The sequence below is a fragment of the Onychostoma macrolepis genome, chromosome 01, assembly GCF_012432095.1.
Source record: "Onychostoma macrolepis isolate SWU-2019 chromosome 01, ASM1243209v1, whole genome shotgun sequence".
NCBI classification, from domain to species: Eukaryota; Metazoa; Chordata; class Actinopteri; order Cypriniformes; family Cyprinidae; genus Onychostoma; species Onychostoma macrolepis.
The window spans coordinates 23,759,461-23,785,809 of record NC_081155.1 but is presented as its reverse complement, the minus strand read 5'-3'; the positions used below and the strand labels follow the sequence as shown (position 1 = coordinate 23,785,809).

Here is a 26,349-nt window from a genome sequence, read left to right as displayed (position 1 = left end):
TAAAATTTCTTATTATGGAATTTACATATGGATCATTGTGCATGATTAATTTGTTCCATTTTTATTACATATATACAGTTGTGCTCATAAGTTTACATACACCTTGCAGAATGTATTACAAAATAAGAGGGATCATGAAAATTACATGTTATTTTTTATTTAGTACTGTCCTGAATAAGCTATTTCACATAACAGATGTTTACATATACTCCACAAGACAAAATAATAGCTGAATTTATAAAAATGACCCCATTCAAAAGTTTGCATACCCTTGAATCTTAATACTATGTCATTTTCTGGATGATCCACAACTATTTTTATATTTTGTGATAATTGTTCATGAGTCCCTTGTTTGGTCCTGAGCAGAATCCTCCAGCTCCTGCACATTCTTTGGTTTTCCAGCATCTTCTGCATATTTGAACCCTTTCCAACATTGTGTGATTTTGAAATCCATCTTTAAACACTGAGGACAATTGAGGGACTCATGCACAACTATTACAAAAGGTGAAAACATGTACTGATGGTCAAGATCAAGAAGGCTACACAATGCATTAAGAGACGGGGGGTGTAAACATTTTAAATTGGATGATCAGGGTAAATTGTACTTATTTTGTCTTCTGGAAAACATGTAAGTATTTATGTAGCTTCTGCGCTCCAGTACTAAATGAAATAATATGATCGTTGAACAAAATTAAAAGTATTTAACATATCCACATCCTGTTCAAAGGTTTACATCCCCCAGCTCTTAATGCATTGTGTTGCCTTCTTGAGCATCAGTAAATGTTTTCAGCTTTTGTAATAGTTGTGTATGAGTTGTACTCAGTGTGAAAATATGGATCTCAAAATCATACAGTCACTTTTAGAAAGGGTTCAAATATGCAGAAGATGCTGGAAAACCAAAGAATGTGCAGGAGCTGGAGGATTTTTCTGAAAACTGCTCAGGACCAATGAGGGACTCATCATCACCAACTATCACAAAATATAAAAGCAGTCGTGGATCATCCAGGAAATGGCACATAGTATTAAGATTCAAGGGTATGTAAACTTTGGAACGGGGTCATTTTTATAAATTCAGTTATTATTTTGTCTTGTGGAGTATATGTAAACTTCTGTTATGTGAAATAGCTTATTCAGGACAGTACTAAATAAAAAATAACATGCAATTTTCATGATCCCTCTTATTTTGATTCAATTATTAAAACATTTTACACATTCTGCAAGGGGTATGTAAACTTATGAGCACAACTGTATGTGTTAAAATAACTGGATTCAATTAATGAATTGGATTTAAACCTGCATCTTATATATGCACTAACCGCTATGCCGCAGCTCCACCTACACATTTCTAATGCTCAGCTGTGGTGAGCTCAGGTTTAGCACTCTCAGATGAGCGTGTTCACTTATTGTAACAGGACTACATGAGATACACTTAGAGGAGAAGATTATAGGAGCCATAGGGAAGCATTTTCTTTTTAATCTTGTATATAATTCTAGGACAGGGCGGGAGGGAGTGAAATCTGTCAAGCCATGGGAAATAGAAGAAAAATGTGCATTAAAGGAGCTCTCTTTTTCCCTCGCTTCCTCTCATGCATGTAAGAAATCTTTTGAAATCTCAGAGCAATGTAGATGCAAGGACAGTTTCTATTTGCATGTCTCCTCCTGAGCCACATCGATAAAACAAGAACTTAGGTTGTGTGTTCAGTAATTGTGCTCACAAAGCATGTGCATTTTTTTATGTTCCACATTTCCAGTCATTTTGGTAAACTCTCTACAAGAGAATGTGATGTTTTAAAAAAAAAAAAAAACACACACACACACACACACACCCTGCGAAAACAAGCAACATCCAATTATCCTTAATCTGGCTTTGGTGATTGCTTGACTAGAGTGGTGTGATTGCTGATTATGTGGGAAACTCATCATTTAGGCATTGTGCAGCCTCCATAAAGGGTCTGGAATGATTCGGGGGTGAAAGTCAATGGAAGCTCCCCTTAAGCGGAGCAGGACAGCTAATTAAAATAAAAATGCAGGTCAGCTCCGCATAATGACTGTACATTAAGCACCTCAATTTTTTTCTTCGTTTTGAATGTATATGTTTGAATGTGTTTGTGTTAGCAGTTTCTCCTTTCGGTTTCTTGCGTGATCGTTGATGCTTCAGGCTAATTACCAACTAAGGCTTGTTATGACAATTCAGCATTCTGCACAGTTGGATGAACAATTCTGTTCGCAATGTGGTTTGAGGAAACAAAATAAAATGATCATGTTTTTGTCAGAAATGGCATCAGAACTTTGTGAGTACTTCAGAATCATGGCCTAGCAGTAAGCTTGAAAGTTGCAGACATATTGAACTCTAGTTTGATTTATTGTTTTTCAATAAAAAGTCACAAAATAACCCAAAAGTAAGCTGAATTATGTAAACTGTAAATGATAATGTTGAAAAACAAAATTTACCGCAATGAGGAAAAAAATTCTTAAAATCATTGAACAGCACACGAAACCAATCAAAAAGAGACTTGGCAGTTTAAATCAGTCTTCTGAATTATTTCCTGAACTGAATTTTTTTTTTAATACTTTATTGCATACTATTTTGAACATAAAATACTAATATTAAATATATTCATGCATTTAATGCAAAGTCTAAGGCTGAATTTAATCAATCAAAAATACAGTAAAACAGAAATATTACTACTATATATATATATATATATATATATATATATATATATATATATATATATATATATATATATATATATATATATATTTTTTTTTTTTTTTTTTTTTTGTAAAGTATGTTGAAATTTCATGTGATGCAAACTTTCAGCAGACACTACTTCAGTCTTCAGTGTCCTGTGATCATTCAGAAATCATTCTATTATGCTGATTTGCTGCTCAAGAAACATATCTGATTATTATGTTGAAAACAGTTTATAGATTTTAAGGAATCCTTGATGCATTTTTTTTTTTCAGGATTATTTGATGAATAGAATAAAATATAAATGTTTTATAACATTATAAATGCGTTTACTGTCACTTTTGACCAATTTAAAGCTTTCTTACTGAGTAAAAGTATTAAATAAAAGTCTAAAAAATGACCCTACATTTTTGAACTGTAGTGCATGTGTTTCAGAATATTTTCCGACTGATTGTCCAATGTGCCATTAAAGATTTAAAGATATTGAAGATAAATATTGAATAAATCGTGAACTAGCTCCCTGGCTGTCCTTCACTGGGTCTGTTTTGAGTCATAATGTCATTTTGTTTATCCAACCAAGTTCAGCCTCCTGCCCTTTCACCTGCTGACAACCCGAGCTAAGGTCAGGCAGTCACAGAAAAGACGTTTTTGCCCTCTCCTTCCTGTGTAGTATTTCATTCTGAAATCAATCTCTACCTCTGTAAATAGCGACATGATGAGGCTTCATCATTTATTAAGGTGCTGCCTGTTCTCCACAGTCACTCTGTCTTCAATATTTCTGTGCAAACCTGCGCTCATCTAAAGTAGTCAGATGTCACGAGCTGTGCTGGCCGTCCTCTCTCAATAAAATATGAGCTGCCTCTCATGAGAGAGATTCAGCGCGTGGCGTCTCCCGCCGTGCTGAGTCAGGTCAGACAAACAACATGGGGGTCTCATCAAACACCGTTCCAATATATCTCCACACAGCAAATTTGCAGAGACGTAGTAGATGGAAGATAGACAGCATCGCACATTTAGATAAAGCCCTTGTGGTTACTGAGAAAGACTGACAGAGACAGAGATTGTGTCACAGGTGGTAACCCTAGCAAACCGATGTCTTATTCTCTTATTTTCTCTCCAAATCACTTTCGCTGATATCCCAGAGGACGTCAGGCAGTGCCGCCCAATGCTGCACATCACTGAACGCTGCTCTCTACTGTTTACCGGCTGCCCAAATCCTCTCTCTCTGCAACTTGCAATACCTAAAAGCCTCCCGTTCCCTGTCCACCCCTTATATTTTCCCAGCTGTTTTAACAGTGAGAGATTGATTACTTTGACAGAGGTAGTGATTACTGTGCTGGCAGTCTCAGTAGGCTTCCAGAGTGAATATTTACCTGGGAGAAATTCAATCAGTCAAGCTAATGCCATTCACCCACTACTTTAATCTGCTCCAGGATTCAATTAGAGATCAACTCCACCTACCTGTGGGCGTCATTTTAGTCGCTGAGGTGAAAGAAGAGAAAAAAGCTAAATGGTTTCTTGAAAGTGTACAGTATTAGAAAGCAGCAGCAAACAGTTTTTGTGGTGTATATGATTGTTTGAGCGTGTTCATGTGTGCATGTGCACAAACCGTCATCTAAAGTGCAGAGGCTTATAGACTTCATTAATTGTGCTAATTGTAAATGGCCTCAGATGCAGATCCTTAATGGATTTTCCTTGTGTTTTTCATGGGTTCTTCCACCTGACTGAGCCATGACTGAGTGCATTATCTTCACATAGCATAAGCAGAGCTGACTAATTACAATGATGTTCAAGATTTCAAAGACAATTGTGTTAAAAGGAAGGAAAATAACATTTCGATTAAATGGAAACACAGTATCAGAGCTTAATTGCTTTTGCCAGCACAGGTGTATATAATGTCCAAAGCTTTTAATTTATTTATTTATTTCCAGCTCAAAAAGTAACTTCATCAATATGTGATTTAAGAACCAGAATAACTAAATAAGATTTTAAAAAATAATAAGAAATACAAATCAATCAAACACAGTAATGAGTCTAACAAACAAATATCCACACATTCAACTATTAAGCCAAAGTTTAATGGTGAAAAGAAGAAGAAATAATAATAGGAGAGGGTACACAAACAATGATGAATTGTGCTTTTATGTGATTTATTTGCAATTCTGGGTCACACTATTTTAAGGTGTGTAACATTGTTACATGTACTAACTATTATAATAACAATAAATTATGCATAACTACATGCAAGTAGCCCAAAGCTAAACCCTAACCATATAGTAAGTACATGTAATTACTGTTACTCAGTACTTAAATGTATAATTACACTGTAACAAGGACACCTTAAAATAAAGTGTTACCATATAAAGTGTAAGCCAATTATAATATTTTTTTATTAATCAATTTATAACCTTTATTAATATATAATGGCATTACTGGAAAAAACCGCTAAGTAGCATATTGTAAAACCAGGTGTTTTGTGACAATGGTTTGTAGGTGCTGTTTATCATTTCAAGCACCAGATGGCAGTAAAGTGACCTGTTAAGAAAAGCTTATAGTAACAAACCCATTTTCAGTACATATTGAAACCCTCATTGCATCAGAAAAAAATTAAAAATAAAATAAATTCACCATCACTAACTAATTGTTTTTGCCTTTCAGGTCCGTCTCTGGTAGGTGTGGTGAGAAAAGACTGGGCATCTGAAACTAGTATCGCCCTCTCCTGGCAGGAAACTGAGCAGCCGCATGCTGCCATCCTGGACTACGAGATCAAGTATTATGAAAAGGTTACTCACCAGCTTCGTTTTTAAATCATTAAAAGCTGCTCAGCGGTGGCATAAGTGCATTCACGCATCAATTATAACTTTACTCAGACTTTTATGTGTCTTTATTGTCTTTATTTATCATAATTTTGAGAAGTCAAAAAACAGCTTTAACTCAGCTGTGTAAAGATGCCTTAAAATAAAAATAAAAACATCAGTTACATAAGGAACAGTATGCTAAATGAAGAATCTTGTTTTCTTTCTACCTTTATATTCATAGGAACAGGAACAGTTAAGTTACTCCTCTACACGTACGAAGTCTCCGAGCGTGATAGTGACCGGACTGAAGCCCTCCACGGTTTACGCTTTCCACGTGCGCGCTCGTACCCTCGCCGGCTACAGCAGTTACAGCACCAAGTTTGAATTCGCCACAGGAGATGAGAGTATGAGTTTCTCTAGAAATGCCTCATTTCAATACCTATTAGCCTAAAACACTGCAGTTATGCCCAATTTTCTGAGATGGTGGTCACGCCGTGTCAGCGACGTGAGAAGAGTTTTAAACAAATGTCAGAAGGGAACATTATATGTTGTGAATGACTTCAACTGCTGTATGATTTCAGTTCTGCTTTTTGGTTTATCTTAGTGCAGCATGTGTATTTAAAGACTCACCAACCATTCTCCTGGTGTTAAATCTATTTCTGAGTCTGATGGAAGCCCCTCTGACAGACCGAGCGTAAACTTGAAAGTGACTTCATTGTTTTGTGTTTCTTTCTCTTTCTTTCTCACTCTCTTGCTCTTTCACACACACACACACACACACTTTCACTATGTCAGACTCTGAGGAGGCAGCTGATCAGGGCCAGGTGTTGGTGATTGTTACAGCCACAGTGGGGGGCTTCTCTCTCCTCATCATTCTCACCCTGTTCCTTCTCATCACTGGCAGGTAATGAGGGAGCAAATAATGAAGGGGCAGGTAAATATGCTCCAGGATAGATGAACAGATGTATGTATCTATCTATCTGTCTGTCTGTCTGTCTGTCTCAGTCTATCTTTCTTTTAGTCTATCTATCTATCTATCTATCTATCTATCTATCTATCTATCTATCTATCTATCTATCTATCTATCTATCTATCTTTCTTTTAGCCTATCTATCTATCTGTCTGTCTGTCTGTCTGTCTGTGAATGTCATGGATATGTATTTTCTTTCATTCATTTACCCTTAATTTAGCTCCTTGCTTATCCAGCCATCTCCTAATAGGCCTGTTGGCCACGGAGCACCTTCCTATTTTCCGATTGGCTGAGCCATGTCGCTGCCTAATTAGTCGGAATGCTGCAGCCTCCCGGCAGCGGCCGTGTCTGCTGCCATGAAATGGCCTGCTGTGAGACTGACAGCAAGCTTAAACATGCCACACAGTCCTGTGATTCGCAGTATCAGCATGTGCAGTGCGCTGTGTGAAACCTCACTCAGCCAGCCCCTGTGCCATCACATCCTCGCACAGCTGCAGGGGCTGATGGCTCCGTGTTCAGCTGCTTGTGCAGGTTTGCAGGGAGGCTGTTGTGAGCAGCTCTCAAATAAATCAAGAGCTCTTGATGACGGACAGAATCAGTGTCTTCATTTGTCGAAAAAAGAAATTAATTTACAATTGAACACTCTTGAGATGTTCTCCCTGGAGGAGCATTATTTTAATTTCAACATTTGAGGAGCTGTTCGCCCATATGTCTTGAGTCTTTCTGGTTACCAATCATAATTCAGCACCAAGGACAGCGCTGAAGTCTCTAATTTTGTTATGTAACGTACATCAACAAAAAAATAATTGATCAGTTACATTTCTTTTTATTTGAACAGGTGTCAGTGGTACATAAAATCGAAGATAAAGTCAGAAGACAAAAAAAGAACACAGTATCAAAATGGGCATGGTATGAGATCTTAATTACACACTCACTCACATACTGTATAATCATATTTTAAATGTATTCAGGAAAAAAAATACAGATTTCAACCTTTGACATGTTTTTATAGTGCCATTCCCGGGATTAAAGACTTACATTGACCCGGACACTTACGAGGACCCCTCACAGGCCGTTCATGAGTTTGCCAAGGAAATCGATCCATCTCGTATCCGAATCGAAAGAGTCATCGGAGCAGGTCAGAGCGCTTTTTATAGCTCACTTTTTATAGCTCAGTCTGATAATCAGTAGCCCATAATCTACTCCTGCTATTTCTGCAGCAAGATATAAAATGAAAGTGTGTCATGAGTTAAAAATAAATTGTTTAGAAGATCAAGTTCTTCAAAAACGTTAAAAAAAGCTGCTTCAGATTTCTTAATTTATCTTTCTGTCCTTTATTCTCTAGATCTAGGCTCTGGTTTCTCTAATGTGTCTAATTAAAATATATTTCAGATCATTTTCACAGTTAGGCTCTTAAATGCATCTCTGAAAAATCACTTTGTTATTCTCAGAAGACAAAATGATTAGAATCTAATCTTCAATGAAATAAGTAGGAAATAATTAAATGTGAAATAATTGCCACAAAGAGACTTGTGAATTTGTGTCTTTGATATAGTTTGACTGCCACCTAGTGTGTAGTATATACAAATGTAAGCAGTAACCCTAAATGTTATGACAGTGAATATAGACTTGAGTGTATTCTGCAGGTGAGTTTGGGGAGGTGTGCAGTGGCCGGCTCCGTATCCCAGGAAAAAAGGAAATTCCTGTGGCTATAAAGACTCTGAAGGGGGGATACACTGAGCGTCAGAGACGGGATTTCCTGCGAGAGGCGAGCATCATGGGGCAGTTTGATAATCCTAACATCATCAGACTGGAGGGTGTGGTTACAAAGAGTAAGAAACTTTTTGCATTCTTTTGCCTTCTGAAGATTCAAACAGCTGTTTAATATATCCATAATACCATTGAAATGTCTGATCTTGAATTTTCAGCGGCCATTACTCCAGACTTCAGTGCCTATTGATCCTTCAGAAATCATATGTTGATTTGCTGCAATTTTAAAACAGTTTAATATTTTTATGGAATCCATAATACTTTTTTTCTTTCAAGATCATTTGATGAATAGAAAGTTCAGAAGTACAGCATTTATTTGAAAAAAAAGTATTTTTGTAACAAATGTCATTACTATTACTTTTGAACAATTTAATGCATCCTTGCTGAATAAAAGAAAAAAAGCCTTACTTAGCCCAACATTTGAACATTAATGTGATACCCTTCAGTAATGTGTTTAACACAACTCCAGCATGGCAGGGCATAAACAAATAAATGCATAAATAAAACAGATGAGGAAATCATGAAGTACTGATATTGATCATCGAGGATGTGAATTGTCTGAATGAAACTGATTACAGAATAACTTGGATCATCATCAGCCAAGAGCTGTTTTCTCTCTGCAAAAAACAAACGTGTTTCTCTGCCAAGTTTGATACACTCACAGCTTCGGTCTGACATGTAGACAATCACTGATTTCACGCTTCAAATCAAACTGCCTGCAACCTCCAGAAAAAAAGAAGAAACAAAAGACTCTGTGTATGATTCTAGTGTTGTGTCATGTCTTTCATCTATTTGGAACTACCATGCTACTAGAGATTAACTACGGCTGTTTGGAGTAGTTAATTAAAATGATTGAGTTATACTGCAGATGTTAATGTAGAAGCATTATACACTAATTTCATAGAAACTAAGCACTATTGATGAAGGCAAAAGTGTGAACTTTTGGGTTTGACTTGAAGTCACACAAAAACACAGTTGAGTAATGTAGCAATTTCTGTCCCATTTCTCTCTGTTTCTTTCTGTATAACCTAGTCCATTACTTACAGGTGTCCTGTTTTCCTCTTTGTAGGTCGGCCTGTGATGATAGTGGTGGAATACATGGAGAATGGCTCCTTGGACTCTTTTCTGAGGGTACAAGAACTCAATTCATTAATATGGCACACCACACCTGACATTGCTCATAAACAGGACCTATCTAGAGAGAGCATTTTCTAATTTGCCAACAGATCGATAGCTGATATGAAATGCTTTTAGAAAGTTGACATGTCCTGCGGTGTGACAGCCTAAAACCATGGTTCTCAACTAGGGGGCTGGGGTCCATTTGGGGTCTGCAGCAAACAAAACAAGCAATAAAATAATTTAAAATTACTAAAAATCAAGATATTTCGGTAATACTATAGTATAGGGACCAATTCTATTACCTAGTTGCTTATTAGTTAATTCATTAATTTGTTTGTTCATTCATTCATTCGTTCATTCTTGGTTATCAGTTCTCAACTGATACTGAATTTCATTCCTCAATTTAAAGCAAAGCTATAATGTTATTAAAAATAAAAATAAAATAAAAAAATAAAAACATTCTTAGCATCTACTGTAATGTATTCATCAACTACTATCCAAACTAGAGGGTGACACGGGAGTGGATTTTCAAACCTCTCCCGTCCCACTCCCACAAAAAAAAAAAATCTCATCCCGTCCCAATCCCACAAAAAACCTGGGGGGAAATCCCGTCCCGTTCCAGTCCCGGAAGAATGACTCCCATTCCCTCCCACTCCCGTGTTGTTGTTTTTGCTCGTTTTTGTTGACATTTTCCAAAATGTCGTTTTTTGTTATTATATTGAACTGAAAGCCAGCTTAAACAATGCACAGTGTGCATTGCACACACATTAAATTTCATGTAAATCATCCATGCTAACACACACGTTTTCTATTTGATTTTTTTATTTTTTTCATTTGAATGTAGACAGTAAGTAGACAGAAAGTAGTCCTGCAGCGAGCGCGCTATTCAGCTTCCACTCTCCACACAAACACTTCAATAGCGCACATTTCTCTAGGTTAATATCATATTGAGCGGCCATGTAAAGTTGCTACTACGTACATCTTTCGGATGAAAAGCCATATTTGAGGTCGATGAATGATAGGTGAGCGTTTGTATGTCCTGCCCGAGTATTACCACACAGACCAGCCGTTAACGATCTGTCCGTCACAGACTGCGTCATTCACTTAACCAGCCACACCAAAGCAAACAGGAGGAGAGCGCGACAGGGCAACTAGAATTGAGCTCAGAATTAAAATATACAGTTTATAGTTTATTTATATAAAAGGTATATTTGTGTATAAAGTTGGGTATCATTGCTATTCCCGGTCCCGCCCACTCCCGATGACATTTTTTCCTGTCCCGTCCCAATCACGTGATTCGTAGCGATTTTGTTTCCCATCCCGCGGGATTCCCGAAAAAATCCAAACACAAGCTTTAAAGGGATAGTTCACCCAAAAATAAAGATTCTGTCATTAATTACTCACCCTCATGTTGTTCCAAACCCGTAAGACCTTTGTTCGTCATCAGACCACAAATTAAGATATTTTTGATTAAATCGAGAGCTTTATGACCCTGCATAGACAACAACACAACTGACACGTTCAAGACCCAGAAAGGTAGTAAGGACATTGTTAAAATAGTCCATGTGACATCAGTGTTCAACCTTAATGTTATGAAGCAAAAGAATACTTTGTGTGTGCAAAGAAACAAAAAATAACAACTTTATTCAGCAATTTCTGCTGTCAGATCTGGTTTAAAGGTGAATATTTTTTATTGTTCATTGTGATAAACCTCTCTATTTCTTTTCTTGCCTGTCCTCCTCTTCTCTTCTCTCTTCTTTTGTAGAAGCATGACGGACACTTCACCGTGATCCAGCTGGTTGGTATGCTGCGTGGCATTGCCTCAGGTATGATGTACCTGTCCGACATCGGCTATGTCCACCGGGACCTGGCAGCTCGAAATATTCTAGTGGATGACAACCTGGTGTGTAAGGTGTCGGACTTCGGTCTGTCCAGGGTGCTGGAGGACGACCCGGAGGCAGCTTACACCACCACAGTAAGCCACATACAACCGCTTCAATATTGGTCCATTTAAATTCAGGGCCGTTCAGAGTTAATAACAATCTGTGCTCCTTAGACAGCCAAAGCTGCAGAATCTCTGGAGTTTAGCACTACTCTGCTCGTCGTGTGTTAGTGAATGCGACTGAATTTATCTAAGCAGTATAACATGAGATTAAGGGCTTACTCTGAGGAGTGATTGAGTAATTAGATTTATAATAAGATGCTAAATGTGTCTGAATACATCTGAACTTTTTGATACGGGGTCTGAGTGTGTAATTTTATACACGTATATTCCAAGAAAAGCTCAATTATGACTCATCATTACATAACAAGCAATCTCTTTTGATTGTATAGGAAACACAAAGTGATGCTGCTTGCAATTATAATAAAAGGCAAAGATTTTGTTTTGTCAGGGGGGTAAAATCCCCATCCGCTGGACAGCTCCAGAGGCTATTGCCTACAGAAAGTTTTCCTCGGCCAGTGATGCTTGGAGCTACGGTATTGTCATGTGGGAAGTGATGTCATATGGAGAAAGGCCCTACTGGGAGATGTCCAACCAAGATGTGAGTCACTTGGTTTATTCTAATTCTACGAAATTCTGAACAATAGAGTTTTCTAAGGCATTTTTTTCTGGCCAAAATGTATTTCAGATTTTTTGCCAAAATATATGCCGTAAACAGCATTCAATATTTTTCAATTTCAGTTTCGTGTAAACCTTCAAATGTTTTATTACAAATATTATATATATATATATATATATAGAGAGAGAGAGAGAGAGAGAATGTGTGTGTGTATATATATATATATATATATACACTGTAAAAAGTGATAAGTTGACTTAACTTAAAAAAATTGAGGAAACCCGTTGCCTTAAAATTTTTAAGTAAATGATAATTAAAAAAAATAATAAGTTAAGCGAATTGTCAAGTTCACTTAACTTTTTTTAAAATTATTATTTACTTCACTTTTTACTATCACTTTTTACAGTGCGTATACTGTATATAAAACATGTAATTATTTTATTTTGATAATGACGCTATTATTTGTTGAATTTCTCAGAATTTGTAATTTGGTAAATTACTATGGAAGCTTGTTTCTGCTACAGAACTTCAAAAGTAAATTAATTAATTAACTAATTTATATAGATAGATAGATAGATAGATTTTAAAAAGATAATTTACATCTCATCACTGTCAATCATAGCAATGACTCGGCGCATAATTTAACGGATTCACTCGCGTAAATTTAACATTTGCTTTTGTCATTCCTGAAACAGTATACGTGGACATTTTGTTCTCTTAGACAAATAAAACTTTTCTTCAAACTGTGAATGGATTATGTAGAGAAACCGAGCAAAGGACGCTCCCCTTTCGGCACAGTGCACTTGACCGGAAATGACTGAGTTGGTTTATCTAAAACCAGGAAGTAATCGTGCATATGGTCAATTGTGAGGAAAAAGTCATAATTGTGAGATAAAAATGTAAATTTATTTTATTTAATTTTTTTTTTCCCATGGCAGAAACAAGCTTCCATAAATTGCACATTTAATTCCAATGTAAAATCAACTTCCTTAGCATGTGGCCTAATTTAATTTTCATTGACTGAAGTGTTTCATTAGCATTGGCTAAATAATTGCATGCCAGTGATGGCATCCCTAAAATTGTGTTTGCAAACATGGTCTTGTAGAATTTTTTATCCCAATAGAGTTCCGTGTGTCTTCCTGCAGGTAATTCTGTCCATAGAGGAGGGCTACAGACTGCCTGCGCCCATGGGCTGCCCCGTGGCCCTGCACCAGCTCATGCTTCTCTGCTGGCAGAAGGAACGCAGTCGGCGGCCACTGTTTAATGATGTTGTCAGCTTCCTAGACAAGCTGATCCGCAATCCCAGCAGCCTGCTCACACTGGTGGAAGATGTAAATAGGTAGAATGATCACAAAAACATTTCAAAATCAACATTTTAATTGCTTACTTAATTGCTTACTATAATCAAAATGAGTGCGAGTGTTGAAATGATCAGTTTAAACTGAAATTGTTAGTGTTTACTCTGATTGCACTGAACTGTTGTCTCTTGCCTTGTGGGAAACGTGAGCCAAACTCTTGTTGTTTCACATACAGTATGTGTTGTGTGTCTAAACAGCTTCCCAGAATCCCCTGAGGATATGCCAGACTACCCTCTCTTCATATCTATCGGTGATTGGTTGGATTCTATCAAAATGAGTCAGTACAAGAACAACTTCATAGCAGCAGGATACACAACCCTGGATTCCATATCCACCATGAGTATTGAGTACGTGGAGTCAAAACTACTGCGTGGTGTCCTGCTCATTGCTTTTTTTTTTTTACACTCCATTTAGGTTCCAGGTGTTGTTTTGCATGATCACTCTCTTTAGTGGGTTTAGTTCAATTTAGTTGGCTTGCTTTAAAAGACTATTCTGATATGCTAATTTGCAATTATTGTCATCTAGCAAAGCAAACAAATGCTACATTTGAGTGGAATACACCACAGCAAAAGGCACATCTTAAGAAAGAAAAGTGCTATTCACTACAACCATTGTGTATGATTGCAGAAAAAAATATAAATGTTTTTTTTTGTTTTTTTTTTAACATAGATGGAGAAACACATTTTGTAGGTAAATACATCATAACGTTTATTTTAATTAATAAAATAATTTATTTTTGTTTAATAAATATACTGTCATAAAAAAATATGGTAACACTTTATTTTAAGGTCCAATTCTCACTAATAACTAGTTGCTTATTAGCATGCATATTACAAGCATATTGGCTGTTTATTTATAAAGCACATATCAATGCCTTATTCTGCATGACCATGTTCTAGATCCTTTAACCCGACCCAATACCTTAACTTAACACATTTTTGAGGGAGTTTATTGAGGGAAAACACGTAATTAATAGTGAATATGTGTTCCCTATTCTAAAGTGTTACCAAAAATATACAAAAAGAAAAGATTCTGAAACCATTTTACACAGTTTTAAGGGCATCCCATAATAATCCAACATGGCTTTATAGAATATATATATATATATATATATATATATTACTATATCATATGATTAATATCATATATTTGGTGATTGTTTGGATGTTATGTCAAAGGTGTACACCCAGCCTAACAAATTATATGGACCATCCATGACATGTCAACAAATGGAAAATTCAGCCAGCTATTATTATCATGTCAGTTATTGTGCTTTTGGCCTCAACAGTATGGGAGCTTTTTACCCCAAATGCCATATTTTTACATAATTCTTCAGTGTTGATCAAATTACCATCAACAAAACTGAAAATCATTATCAAGACTTTGTCTCAAAATATATTCTGTAATTTTATAATTTCCCATTTGCTACATAAATCATTTGGGAAATAAATAAATAAATAAATCTTTATAAAAAAACATGTTTCTGCCACTAAATAGAAAATATAAAAAAAGGCAATCTTTTACATCCTGTAATTCTAAGGGGTAAAAAAAGTCAGAATTGGGAGATAAAAAGTCACAAATACTTTATTTATTCATTCATTCATTCATTCATTCAGTGGTGTAAACAAGCTTCCATAAATATTAGATCAAATTAGAACAGAACCAACTTTATGTTGCTGCCCGTAATTGTGTTGAGTATCAGCCAAATTTCCACCTGCATATTAGACATTTATAAAAGTGCTGTGGTGAGTTTTTGTGCCATCTAGTGGTTAAGAGGAGAATAAAATCAAATATGCCTTTTACCTTTGTACATCTTTAGTCCCGTAAAAAAAAATGTGGGTTTTTCGAGCAGTAAATTAGTTTTATCCAATAAATCACATTTTACTCATCATGAACTTGCCAATGAATTGCCTCAGTTTCAGAAGTCTCCTCCTGTTGTTTTCTCAACAGTGATGTGAGAAGAATCGGAGTGTCTCTGATTGGCCACCAGAGGAGGATAGTGAGCAGCATACAAGCACTACGACTGCAGTTCCTCCACGTTCAACAGAGTGGCTTCCATGTATGAAAACCCACATATACACATACACATACTCTCATACAAGCGCTTCTCCCAGCACACACACACACACACACACACCCACACCCTTCAGGTCTGGACTGTCTGTCTGTCATCATGAGACATGCTCCACAGCCTCTGTTTCTATCATAATCCAGCTATCTCAAAGACCATGAAGAAACATGCTTAATGTCATGAATTGTTTGTCTTCTTGATGAACTGTGTGTAACAGGAAAATTGGACCATTTACCCGGAGGAAGCACAGTAAACAATGAAACAATGGCACCATTCTGTTGTTACGAAGATGTCATCTGTCAATCATCCTGCAAGTTCTGTGATTGACTGGACTCCAAACCTGAGAACTTTGAATAGCATATTTGCTATTTTAATGTATTAAATTATGTGTCTTAAGAGATTTTCCTGGTTTATTCATCATGCCTCTGAAATGAGAGACTACGGATCTGTTGAATGTCTTCAGCTTTAAATGGCTATTATACATTGTTTATCACATCTGATATTTATCCTGATATTTATATGTACGTGTGACTTTGTTTCTTTTTTGGTTGCCTTTTGTTTAGTTCCTTTTCTAAGCAATATGTGCAGTCTTTAGAAAACCAAGAAAAGAGTCAAGGTAGGCAGTGGAGAGCTTTATCTTGCTCTGTTGAAAAAAAAAAAAATGCCACACAAAACCATTGACTTCCTCAGGCTGTCAGCGAGGTGGTAAAAGTCTGACCTTTCAGAAGACTGTAAGCCATTTTCTTACTCCTGTGCACCACGGTCAAATTGAACAAACTTAGACAAATCCATTCAGACTGAGATTTGAGAACTGCACACATTTGTTCAGTCTACTATGGTGTACAGATTCTATAGACACCTCTGATATTTTATCAGTTTGCCTTGCGACTATGAAACTATTGTCATATAGTCAGTGGAGAATCATTGAGGTGACAGGTTGCAGTAAAATGTTCTCATATAGAGGACATGACAATATAGCACTCTGCATGTTGGCAAGTATTTTTCCCAACACAGCAGGCCTACATACACACATAACTTCAGTGGCAACATACACATTTGCAGTCTCTTTCGCTTCCACCAGACATACAAACGCACAATACTGTACCATGTGCATTAGCTGATATAGGCCCCCATCCTTCGACTGGCTCTTTGTACCTAAACACATGTTCGGGACACTGAGACCATTTGACAAACTTCAAGTTGCAATGTGCAAACGTCAAAAGCGCAAGAGAACCGAGTGCTTACTTCAAGCAGGGCAAGGGAAAACTCTGGGCAATCAGGTCATAATGTATTGTTCATAGTAAACTAATTGTACATTATTTTTTATAATTTATAAAGAGTACAGAGAGATAAAGGGGATATAGGTTGAATGTTTGTAAAAATAAATGATAACAGATATTTCTTGTGTTTTTTTTTTTTTTTTGTGAGTCTATCACAAGCAAAAAATGATGACTGCGGTTTTGCTTTCAAATATATTACAAAATGAAATCATGAAGAAGCTACATGAAATTTAGCTGTAAAGGTCATTGCACACTGAGTACAAAATTTTCGTCCGTCATAAAACAATTCGGATCAGGTTTGATTTTCTGCGTTTTCGCATCTGTAGCATGCATTTGATAGGAAAGGATGAGGAATACGGAAAAACGCACGTGAAAATTTCGGACTCAGTGTGCAATGACCTTAACAGTATTTGCAGGTCTTAGTTCAGCCAAAAATGAAAATTTGCTAAAAATGTCACCCTCGCCCTCAGGCAATCCAAGATTTAAATGAGTTTGTTTCTTCATCAGAACAGATTTGGAGAAATTTAGCATTACATCACTTGCCTCACCAATGGATCCTCTGCAGTGAATGGGTGCCGTCAGAATGAGAGCTGATAAAAGCATCACAACAATCCACAAGTTGCAAGTTTGTAATAAACAAGTCCATCATGATGTTTTTTTTTTTTTTTACTTTAAACTGTTGCCTCCAGCTAAAATCTGAGACATCTATTCATATCATTGCTTTCTCCAGTGAAGAAGTTGTTTTGTCTGAATCAGGAGAGAGAGACATGCACAGATCAAGCACCGATTACAAGCAAAAACAGTCCAAAAAGTGGATTTTGATGTGTACATACAATGAAAATTGAGATTTGATTAGTCATCATAAAATGTAATCAATTTGATTAAAATGTTAACTATTACTGTAATTACAGACCTTACTGACTTCAGCAGTTGAATGTCTAATGAAACCCAGTCATCTATTTCCCCTAATGTCTATAGGCATAATGAAAAATGTGAGTTCACTAGGTTTATTTTTTTTTCAAAAATAGGTTATTCTGGTTAGTTATTCTCTCTCCACTACTGCCAGGCTGTTACAAAATAGTGATTATCATGAATAAAATGCTTAGCTTGAAATACTATTTTCAAACCATTAATATGTTTATTAAAATAATAATAATATAGCAGCTTAAACAGTATGGTGTAAAGAATGCCATGGTAATGGGTTGTGACACAGAAACCAAAGTTGGGTATACATCAATGAAAACTTGTACAACAAGGTTTGCTTCAGTTAACCTGTGTTACAATTCTGCTCCCATTTATTAATATAATGTGATTTAATTTCATTTTAAAAACTTGCCATTTTGAATGAATGATGCATTTATATATATATATATATATATATATATATTTTTTTTTTAATAATAAGGGTTTCTTTAGTAAAAGAACGTTTACAAAAACTTGTGAACGTTTAGATTAATACTAATTTAAATTATAATAATCCATAACATCAGAGTTTTATAGTTTTAGATTGAATGTCTGGGCGTTGGACAAAGGTAAAACAAAATTACAAAGGCATTTTCAGGGGCTATTTTGTAATTAAAAGAAAAAAGCATGCCCTGTCATATAATGCCAAAAGGTGAATCAATTTTTTAAAATTGCGTTTAAAAAAATTAGCATGCTTCAGAAATCATGACACGATTTCTGGAAATCTTTTTTATTTATTTATTTATTTTTTTTACACAAAGCTACAGTTCTGACATCGTCCATGTGATGGCGCTCTGAAGTAAACATGTGAGTCGAGAGAAGAGGCGTCATCTGTCTCCTAGCAACGGTGTGTGTGTGGGAGAGTTTTCTAGGGTTTCCAGGACGCCAGAGAAGTGTGTTTGCGGCTCTCCATCTGCACTGGACGTATATGAATGGGACTTATGCACGCGAAATCACATTTAACCAAAACATAGACAACATACAACTTGAGCAGAGCCGGAGCAGAAAAGTAAGAAAGATTTTTGTCCATGTAGCTTACAGTAGACCGAAAGAGCAGGTTAGCCAACCAGCTAGCCGTCTTCTGCAACAAATATGGAAACAGTAACTTTAACCTTAGCTTTGCAGAAAATGTCAACCGTGTGGATGTGGATTTATTTGAGTGTTTAACAGAACAAACAGCAGAAACGGAAGTGTCTGGATTATTTTAGCAGTCTCGTGTATATGTGAAGCGCTAGCCCGTGTGCTAATGAGCTCAGAGGATTACAAGCTGTTCTCGTAGATTACGCTTTTACGGTAGTACGTTCATGTGTTTCTGACCTACGACACTTCAACACGTTATAATGCCGCTATCTCTGCTGTCATTGGATTAATTGATTGATGGATACATGTGTAAAGCTATATTATGCGACTGAAATGTACGTTTCATATAGGCTACTACTGTAGTCCGATACACAACAGGTGGTGTGTGTTTTCTTTAGACCCAAGATACGGGCATCATGCACATACTGCTGCTAGTTTACAGATTCACGTAATTAATTAGGTTAATGTACTACAGCCTTTAGTGCAGGTTGCAAGCTGTGTGTCTGCTCGCAGCTCAAGTTAATTCACTTAAATCGGATTATTAAAAAAAAAGAAGAAGAGAACAAGCTCATTTTCTTATCAGACCAGCCGCTGATAGCCAACGATGCCCGTCTCCATCGAATACTAAAAGGTCTTTGATGCGATCTCTTTCCAGAAGCGTCCCATCCAAATAGGCAAATGGGGCTTTTTGATAAGCTTGCAGGGTGGCTGGGCCTGAAGAAGAAGGAAGTGAACGTGCTGTGTTTAGGTCTGGACAACAGTGGAAAACTACCATCATCAACCAGCTAAAGCCGTCCAATGTATGTCTCACTCCTGTCTATGAACTCGAATATAAAATAGTTTGTTTTTGTATGTTCATTTGATTTCTGTGTTGTATGTGAGCTCACAATTGTGATATTGCCTTTTTTCCTTGCAGGCTCAGGCTCAAGACATTGTCCCAACTATAGGTTTCAGCATAGAAAAGTTTAAGACCTCAAGGTGAATATTTGAAAGTGTTAACTATAGATAATGTCATTCAATTCTTAGTTTCTGAAAACCATTTGTCCTTTCTCAAAAATCTTACTAACACAATATCCCTGTTATCCACAAAGTCTTTCTTTCACAGTGTTCGACATGTCAGGGCAGGGCAGATATAGAAATCTGTGGGAGCACTATTACAAGTGAGTTTCTCTGATGTAGGCTTATCTGAGTGTGTTTACTGAGCTAATGGAGTGCCATCACCTAACGTTACTTTAGAATCGATCTGTGTTTTTTGTGTTTATCCTTGTTATGTTGTTTTCAGGGAGGGTCAGGCCGTCATATTTGTGATTGACAGTGGTGATAAACTAAGAATGGTGGTGGCAAAAGAAGAATTGGATACCCTTTTGAATCACCCTGGTACATTTTTCAGTAATCTCTGTATTAGTCATCATTTTCAGTTAGATCTAAATTAAAGCAATAGTGCACCCAAAAATGAAAATTTGCTGAAAATGTACTCACCCACAGGGCTTCCAAGATGTTGACGAGTTTGTTCTTTCATGGGAACAGATTTGGTGAAATTTAGCATTGCATCTCTTTCTTACCACTGGATCCTTAGCAGTGAATGGGTGCCGTCAGAATGAGAGTCCAAAGAGCTGATAAACACATCACAATAATCCACATGACTCCAGTTTATCAGTTAACATGTTGTAAAGCAGAAAGCTGCATGTTAGTAAGAAACATACTCATCTACATCTTGGATGGCCTGAGGAGGAGTACATTTTCAGTAAATCTTCATTTTTGGGTGAATTCCTTTTAAAAGCACCCTAAAGCTCATGCATGTTTTTTCTGGGCATGCTTAGATATTAAACACAGAAGGATACCTATACTCTTCTTTGCCAACAAGATGGACCTCAGAGATGCACTGTCTGCAGTAAAGGTCTCCCAGCTCTTGTGTCTGGAAAGCATTAAGGACAAACCATGGCATATCTGGTAAGAAAACAAAATAATTATTTTTCGTTAGATTGTGGTCTGCTTGCATTGAAATAATTTGCATAATTAAAAAAATGTAAAGCACTATTCAGACAAGGTTTACTTTCAAAACACTGTTTAAGTTACAGTTATTAATTGCACATCTGCAATGCGTTTCATATACTGATTTGGTTGAGATTGGGATCTCAGAAATTATTATTGATTGGGAGTTGAAGAGTCTATATACCTTAGATTAGACGTCATGCTGAATTTAACAAGGATGAAAACTGTTATCTGTTAGGGATAGACTTGCAGTCTTTACAATGGCAAGCACTAAAGATCCTAAATCACATAATTTTCACAATTCACAAATTTCAAAACTGTTTTATTTAATTTTTGTCTACCGAAAGTTGAATGCACTGTACAATCCTTTGAATGCACTGTAGGCTGCTTCTATCCCTCACAGCCTCATTTTCATTTTGGTTGGGAAGAAAAGGTAGCCTACTTCCCTGACCTTTGGGGTCATCTTTATAGTTATCTTTATAGTTATCGTTCATGGTGTGAACGGGGCTTAAGGTCTGTTTGTCAAGATGTGGGCAAAGTGGAAGGACTTAAAATAAACAAGGTTTATATAAGTGAAATAATTATTTATAATGTATGCATAATTGATTAAACTGAACTCTTTAATTATATTACACAATTAAGGTACTCTTTATTGATTTAATTTTCTTTGTACATTGGATGGGATGTCAGAGGTACATAAATCACCAAGCTAATGCAGCAGGCAGCGCATTAAGAGGTTTAGCTTTAGTTACAGATTTCAACAAATGTCATAATAAATGAGGAAAAGTGTTACATACCGCAGTGACAAGCATTCCTATCCAGACGGAATTAGATTTTTCAGAGGAACCCTGAGCTCGGCAGGGTAGGTAATTTGCTCTTTGATTTTTACAAAGGTTGCGTGAGACATGTTCAATTCAGATGTTAATAACACAATCACAAAGTATGTCTGTGACGAATTTGCTTAATCTCCTCAGGGTAAACCTGCCCTGTCTGAATAATGCTGAAGAGGTTGTGCGTGTGTTTTTATTTATTTATTTTTTCTCCAAATGTAGGTTTATTTATTAATATTTAAATATATATATATATATGTGTGTGTGTGTGTGTGTGTGTGTGTGTGTGAAGGGTTCATTTGCAAAAACCGATAACTTTGTTTTATAGCAAAAGCAAATAACTCAAAGTCCTTTTTTGGCAAAAGCAGATTTCATGTTTTAGAATTTAAAAAAACACTTGTTTAAATTTTGTAAATTAATCTCTTTATATGACAAACGTTGTTGTTGTTGTTGTTGTGATCATAGACTGTATGTGATTACACGCAATACACGGAGCTTTCCCTCACCATTGTAATGTGCTGCTTTTGCAAGGCACCGTGAAAACGTTTCAGCTTTTATTTTCCTTTTACGCCCTGAAGAAGATATAACGGGTTCATCAAATTCGCCGAAATTATCCATCCTCGATCACTTTTAGTCAGCTTTGACGAAACTCTTCTCAGCTAGCAGGTCTTTTCAAAGTGAAAGTTGTCACCTGACCTGAATACAGCGCGCTGATTCGCTAGAATGGACTTATCGGCTTCTGTTCACAAACAATAGGTGCGTTCGACTTCATGCAGCACTGCGCAGAACGATCGGCGGCTGACTTGAAGCAGTGCATGCCGGTTAGAAATTTAGTCCGACTTGAACCGGCGCCGACGCCACGTCACTGTCACGTGTGGCATCAAAGTACCGCGAGAGGTTTGGAGAGCAGCTGGCTGACTCGCCGCAGTTTCTCCAGAGCGACTGCAGGAGCGCTGATGGTGACACAGCTGTTTCAGGATTGGCCAAATGCACCAGGACAACAATGACCTGTTTCTAACATCTGTGTTTTTAGAACAGTAAAAGCTATTACTGTAGTCGCAATGTTATATTGAGTCATGTGTATCATAAAACACTGATGAAAGCATATACCCCCACTTTATTAAAATTTAAATAGTAGGCCTATATGTTTACGTTGAACTTTATTCTTGAACAGACGGCGCTGTATTAAGCAGTATATAAAAAGTGTTTCTGTTGCTCATAAAAGCGCTTCTGAAACGTCTGTGTATTTGACAAATCCTGCATTTTATTCCCTTCATCTGTGATAGAGTATGCAAGCACTGCGTGAGCATCACTAACAGGAGCAGAACATGTCCGTTTTCAACTCCGCCCCTGACTGCAAGCGGCTGCTCTCGTTGATCGCCGTCTGTAGCCGTGTTTCAAGTCTAACGCGCCTCAGAGTGCTTGTCTGCTTCTGCAGTAAGACGTGAACTCGCGATGCCTTCAAAGTGGACAATACCGGCTTTTTTGACACAATGTGTTTGGGGTTCAGATCGCGCTATATGAGAATAATGCATGGCAATTTTTTGAAAGTGGCGTTTATCGGTTTTTGCAAATGAACTCTTCATATATATATATATAGAGAGAGAGAGAGAGAGAGAGAAGTTTATTATGCTCACCAAAGCAGTATTTTGATGTTTGATCAAAAATACAGTAAAAACAGTAGTATTGTGAAATATTTTTTACAATTTAAAATAATTTGTTTTCTGTCTTAATATATTTTAAAATGTAATGCATTCCTGTGAAGCAAAGCTGAATTCTCAGCAGTCATTAGGCGCGTTAGACTTGAAACACGGCTACAGACGGCGATCAACGAGAGCAGCCGCTTGCAGTCAGGGGCGGAGTTGAAAACGGACATGTTCTGCTCCTGTTAGTGATGCTCACGCAGTGCTTGCATACTCTATCACAGATGAAGGGAATAAAATGCAGTATTTGTCAAATACACAGACGTTTTAGAAACGTTTTTATGAGCAACAGAAAACTTTTTATATACTGCTTAATACAGCGCCTTCTGTTCAAGAATAAAGTTCAGCATAATCATATGCTTTTATCAGTGTTTTTGATAAACAGGACTCAATATAATTGTGACTACAGTAAAAAAAAAAAAAAAATGAATAAAAAGCTTTTGCTGTTCATAAAAACTCAGATTTGTGAGCATTATTGGAATTGAAAAGGTTAGAATAAACCCGAAACACACGTGATCATTGTCATGCGGTGAATCTGGCCAATAGTGAAACAGCTGTGTAGTCATCAGCGCTCCTGCAGTCGCTCTGGAGGCTGCTGCTCTCGAAACGCTCTCGAGGCACTTTGATGCCACACGTGACAGTCACGTGGTGTCGGCGCCATCTCAAGTCGGACAAAATTTCTAACCGGCATGCACTGCTTCAAGTCAGAATTTGATCGATCTGCGCACCGCTGCCTTAAGTCGAACGCACCTATTACTCCAGTCTTCAGTGTCGCGTGATCTTTGAGAAATCTTTATAATATGCTCATGTGAAAACAGTTGTGCTGCTTAATTTTTATTTTTTTGTGGAAATGGTGATACTTTTTTGTGGATTCTTTGATGAATAGAAAGTTTAAAATGTATTTGAAATAAAACATTGTAATAATGTAAGCGCTTTACTGCCACTTACTGAAAAGAAATACTGACCCCAAATGTTTGAACAGTATTGTGCATATATGTAATACACTTACAGCATATTAAATTCATATATTACATAAATTACAGTGCAAGTGATGCAGTGAAAGGCGAAGGTCTTCAGGAGGGTGTAGACTGGCTGCAAGGTAAATACACCTATTCCATGTTTTGTGCATCTAATTTCCTGTTTGTCTTTGAATTGTTAGTCTCTACAGAGATGAGCTGAAATGCTTTTTAATAAGGGTGCCAAAAAAATGTATATACTATATAAACTGTTTAAAATGTTCAATGCATTTTATATTCTTGTGTTTTATTTCACTCATAGAACAAATTGCACAGTAAGTACTGAAGTTTAAGTTCCCAGATGTCTTCAGATCCTTGGTTAATTGTACAGTTAAATTTAACTTTAACTGTTAGAACTCATATTTGGGCTGTATTTATTCTTGCACCAATTTACATTTCATTTCGGCCTTATTGAAAAAATTCAAAGGCAAATAATATTATGATGGTATCTCAAAAGATTAGATACAGCCCAAAACTATTTCAGACCCCCTTTCCTTCTTTTTGTTTGAGGTGCATTTGAGTAAGTCAGTAACAATTAAATGAAGTCCACAGACATCTGTTTTCCTCTACCCAGTATTTTAGTTTGGTTCAGTTAACGCAACCATTTAAGATCTCATCTTTATCTGAAAATGTATCAAAATCTATAAAAAATGTATAAATCCTTGTTCTGTTTTTCCCTCCCGTTAACAGATCAAATCAGAGCAATGAAAACGTAAAACCCTCCTGAGATATAAACAGTCAAGGTCACCAGCTGCAATGGCGGAGCCAGACAAAACAGATCTTCACCTTTTGTGCTGATGTTAAAATCAATTAGGTTGGTAGTGTAATAATTTGGCTTTGATTATGGCCCTGTTTGCACTAGGTATATGAACATCTGTCTCAGTTGATCTGATCACAAGTGGTCAGTCGAGACTTTTATTGTTAAACGTTATTCTGACAGTTGTTTTCTTTTAAAGCTACACCTAACTAGTGAAGTTTAACCTATTAGCCCAATAATTGATTGACAGATTCCCTGTTATCCAGGAAGTATAAGATGAGTAAGATCAAAAACATTTCACCACTGTTGATCACCTGAGCTATTATGCTAATATCAGGTGTAAATTTGTCTGTGACAGTGCATCTAGTATTTGATCATTGCACCTTCTGTCTTGATGAATACATACACTACACTTCTCTCTTGATGAATTACACTACACTTCTTGGCTGCCAATGCTGTAAAGTAGTTCTGTTGAGAAACTCACTGTAACAGGTTTCTCAGACAGCAGAGCACAATGGCTAATATTTAATATCTTAGCTATGTTTTTGAATAGATAGAAAACATTCCCGGTCAGTGTTTATTCCATTGCTTTGGAATGTAAAATTGGTCAAAGCTTGTTACTGTAGTGATATACAGTAGTGCTGTTTAGTCACTATTTTGCTATGATTTACTTTTCCATGCATTGTATGCATGTTGCCTCTGAACAGTATGATAATGAGAAATTATGACACCTCAAACGGTCACAAAGGAAACGTTCCTCTTTGTTCTGGAGTTATTTATTTTTCATAAACATTTTGTTTTAAAAGCATATGTAAAGGAAATGTTGCTGCATTTTTGTCTCGTGTTTTGTCTAGACAAAGTACATTTTCACATATTAACATATTTTCTAAACAAAACATTTTGCTGTTTTATTCATTAATAAGGGATCTTGTAATAGAATGTTTAAAGAATAAACAAAATTTGGGGCTTAGTCTGTGTATGAAGGTTATCTCTATGCAGGATATGTCTCTCTCTGTATTTATTTATTTATTTATTTTCAATAATCAACTGACTAGTCAATGCCAAAATGTGGCACACAGCTTCATCCTTCTTTCTCTTTGAATAATCAGTGTGGCCAGAGCTCTTTGAGTCTGAACTGTGTGAAGGACAGCTGTTATGGGGGTGGTTGAACCATGGCCGTGATTATAGTTGTTGAAAATCCAATGCACTTGCTCATTAAGACCACAACATCAGCACGGTCATATAGGCTACTGAAAATGGCAGAATCTCATCTAATCATAGTGCCATCTGCCGTTTTTATGGAATCACACTCCTTTTATGTCTTTTCCGGCAACTGAAATACTTAGTGGTGCCAAGACTGCACTATGCTGTCATTGGAGACGTCAG

General features: G+C 36.6%; 2 protein-coding genes and 2 long non-coding RNA genes across 6 annotated transcripts in view; 2 read left to right on the top strand and 2 right to left on the bottom strand.

Moving 5' to 3' along the window:
- The window catches only part of epha6 (eph receptor A6), a 122,529-nt gene extending 105,798 nt beyond the window's left edge, over positions 1–16,731 (top strand). For 2 of the 3 annotated variants that reach the window (XM_058771585.1, XM_058771576.1), the window contains exons 6-18: positions 5,354–5,478; positions 5,735–5,897; positions 6,289–6,397; positions 7,302–7,372; positions 7,476–7,601; positions 8,110–8,295; positions 9,303–9,364; positions 11,118–11,327; positions 11,731–11,895; positions 13,059–13,252; positions 13,469–13,618; positions 15,222–15,330; positions 15,560–16,731. In XM_058771585.1, coding sequence (XP_058627568.1) covers positions 5,354–5,478; positions 5,735–5,897; positions 6,289–6,397; positions 7,302–7,372; positions 7,476–7,601; positions 8,110–8,295; positions 9,303–9,364; positions 11,118–11,327; positions 11,731–11,895; positions 13,059–13,252; positions 13,469–13,618; positions 15,222–15,330; positions 15,560–15,595 — 1,706 coding nt within the window. In that variant the 3' untranslated portion in view covers positions 15,596–16,731. The remainder of the gene's footprint in view (positions 1–5,353; positions 5,479–5,734; positions 5,898–6,288; positions 6,398–7,301; positions 7,373–7,475; positions 7,602–8,109; positions 8,296–9,302; positions 9,365–11,117; positions 11,328–11,730; positions 11,896–13,058; positions 13,253–13,468; positions 13,619–15,221; positions 15,331–15,559) is intronic. The other variant, XM_058771592.1, reaches the window with a different exon arrangement.
- LOC131537979 (uncharacterized) lies at positions 8,313–10,686 on the bottom strand. The gene is made up of 3 exons (XR_009270445.1): positions 10,332–10,686; positions 9,278–9,358; positions 8,313–8,956 (listed from the first exon to the last, which is right to left on the bottom strand). It is a non-coding gene; the product is annotated as an uncharacterized LOC131537979 (long non-coding RNA).
- Positions 16,732–19,113: 2,382 nt separating the features above from the next.
- On the bottom strand, positions 19,114–22,278 carry LOC131537973 (uncharacterized). The gene is made up of 4 exons (XR_009270444.1): positions 21,994–22,278; positions 20,507–20,612; positions 20,145–20,278; positions 19,114–19,379 (listed from the first exon to the last, which is right to left on the bottom strand). It is a non-coding gene; the product is annotated as an uncharacterized LOC131537973 (long non-coding RNA).
- arl6 (ADP-ribosylation factor-like 6) lies at positions 19,344–25,933 on the top strand. Its single transcript, XM_058771702.1, is given in 8 exon segments — positions 19,344–19,428; positions 19,431–19,465; positions 19,582–19,643; positions 19,757–19,825; positions 19,948–20,042; positions 20,486–20,615; positions 24,234–24,289; positions 24,897–25,933. Coding segments are annotated over 8 exon segments (558 nt in total). The 3' UTR covers positions 24,923–25,933.
- The last annotated feature ends 416 nt before the right edge of the window (positions 25,934–26,349 follow it).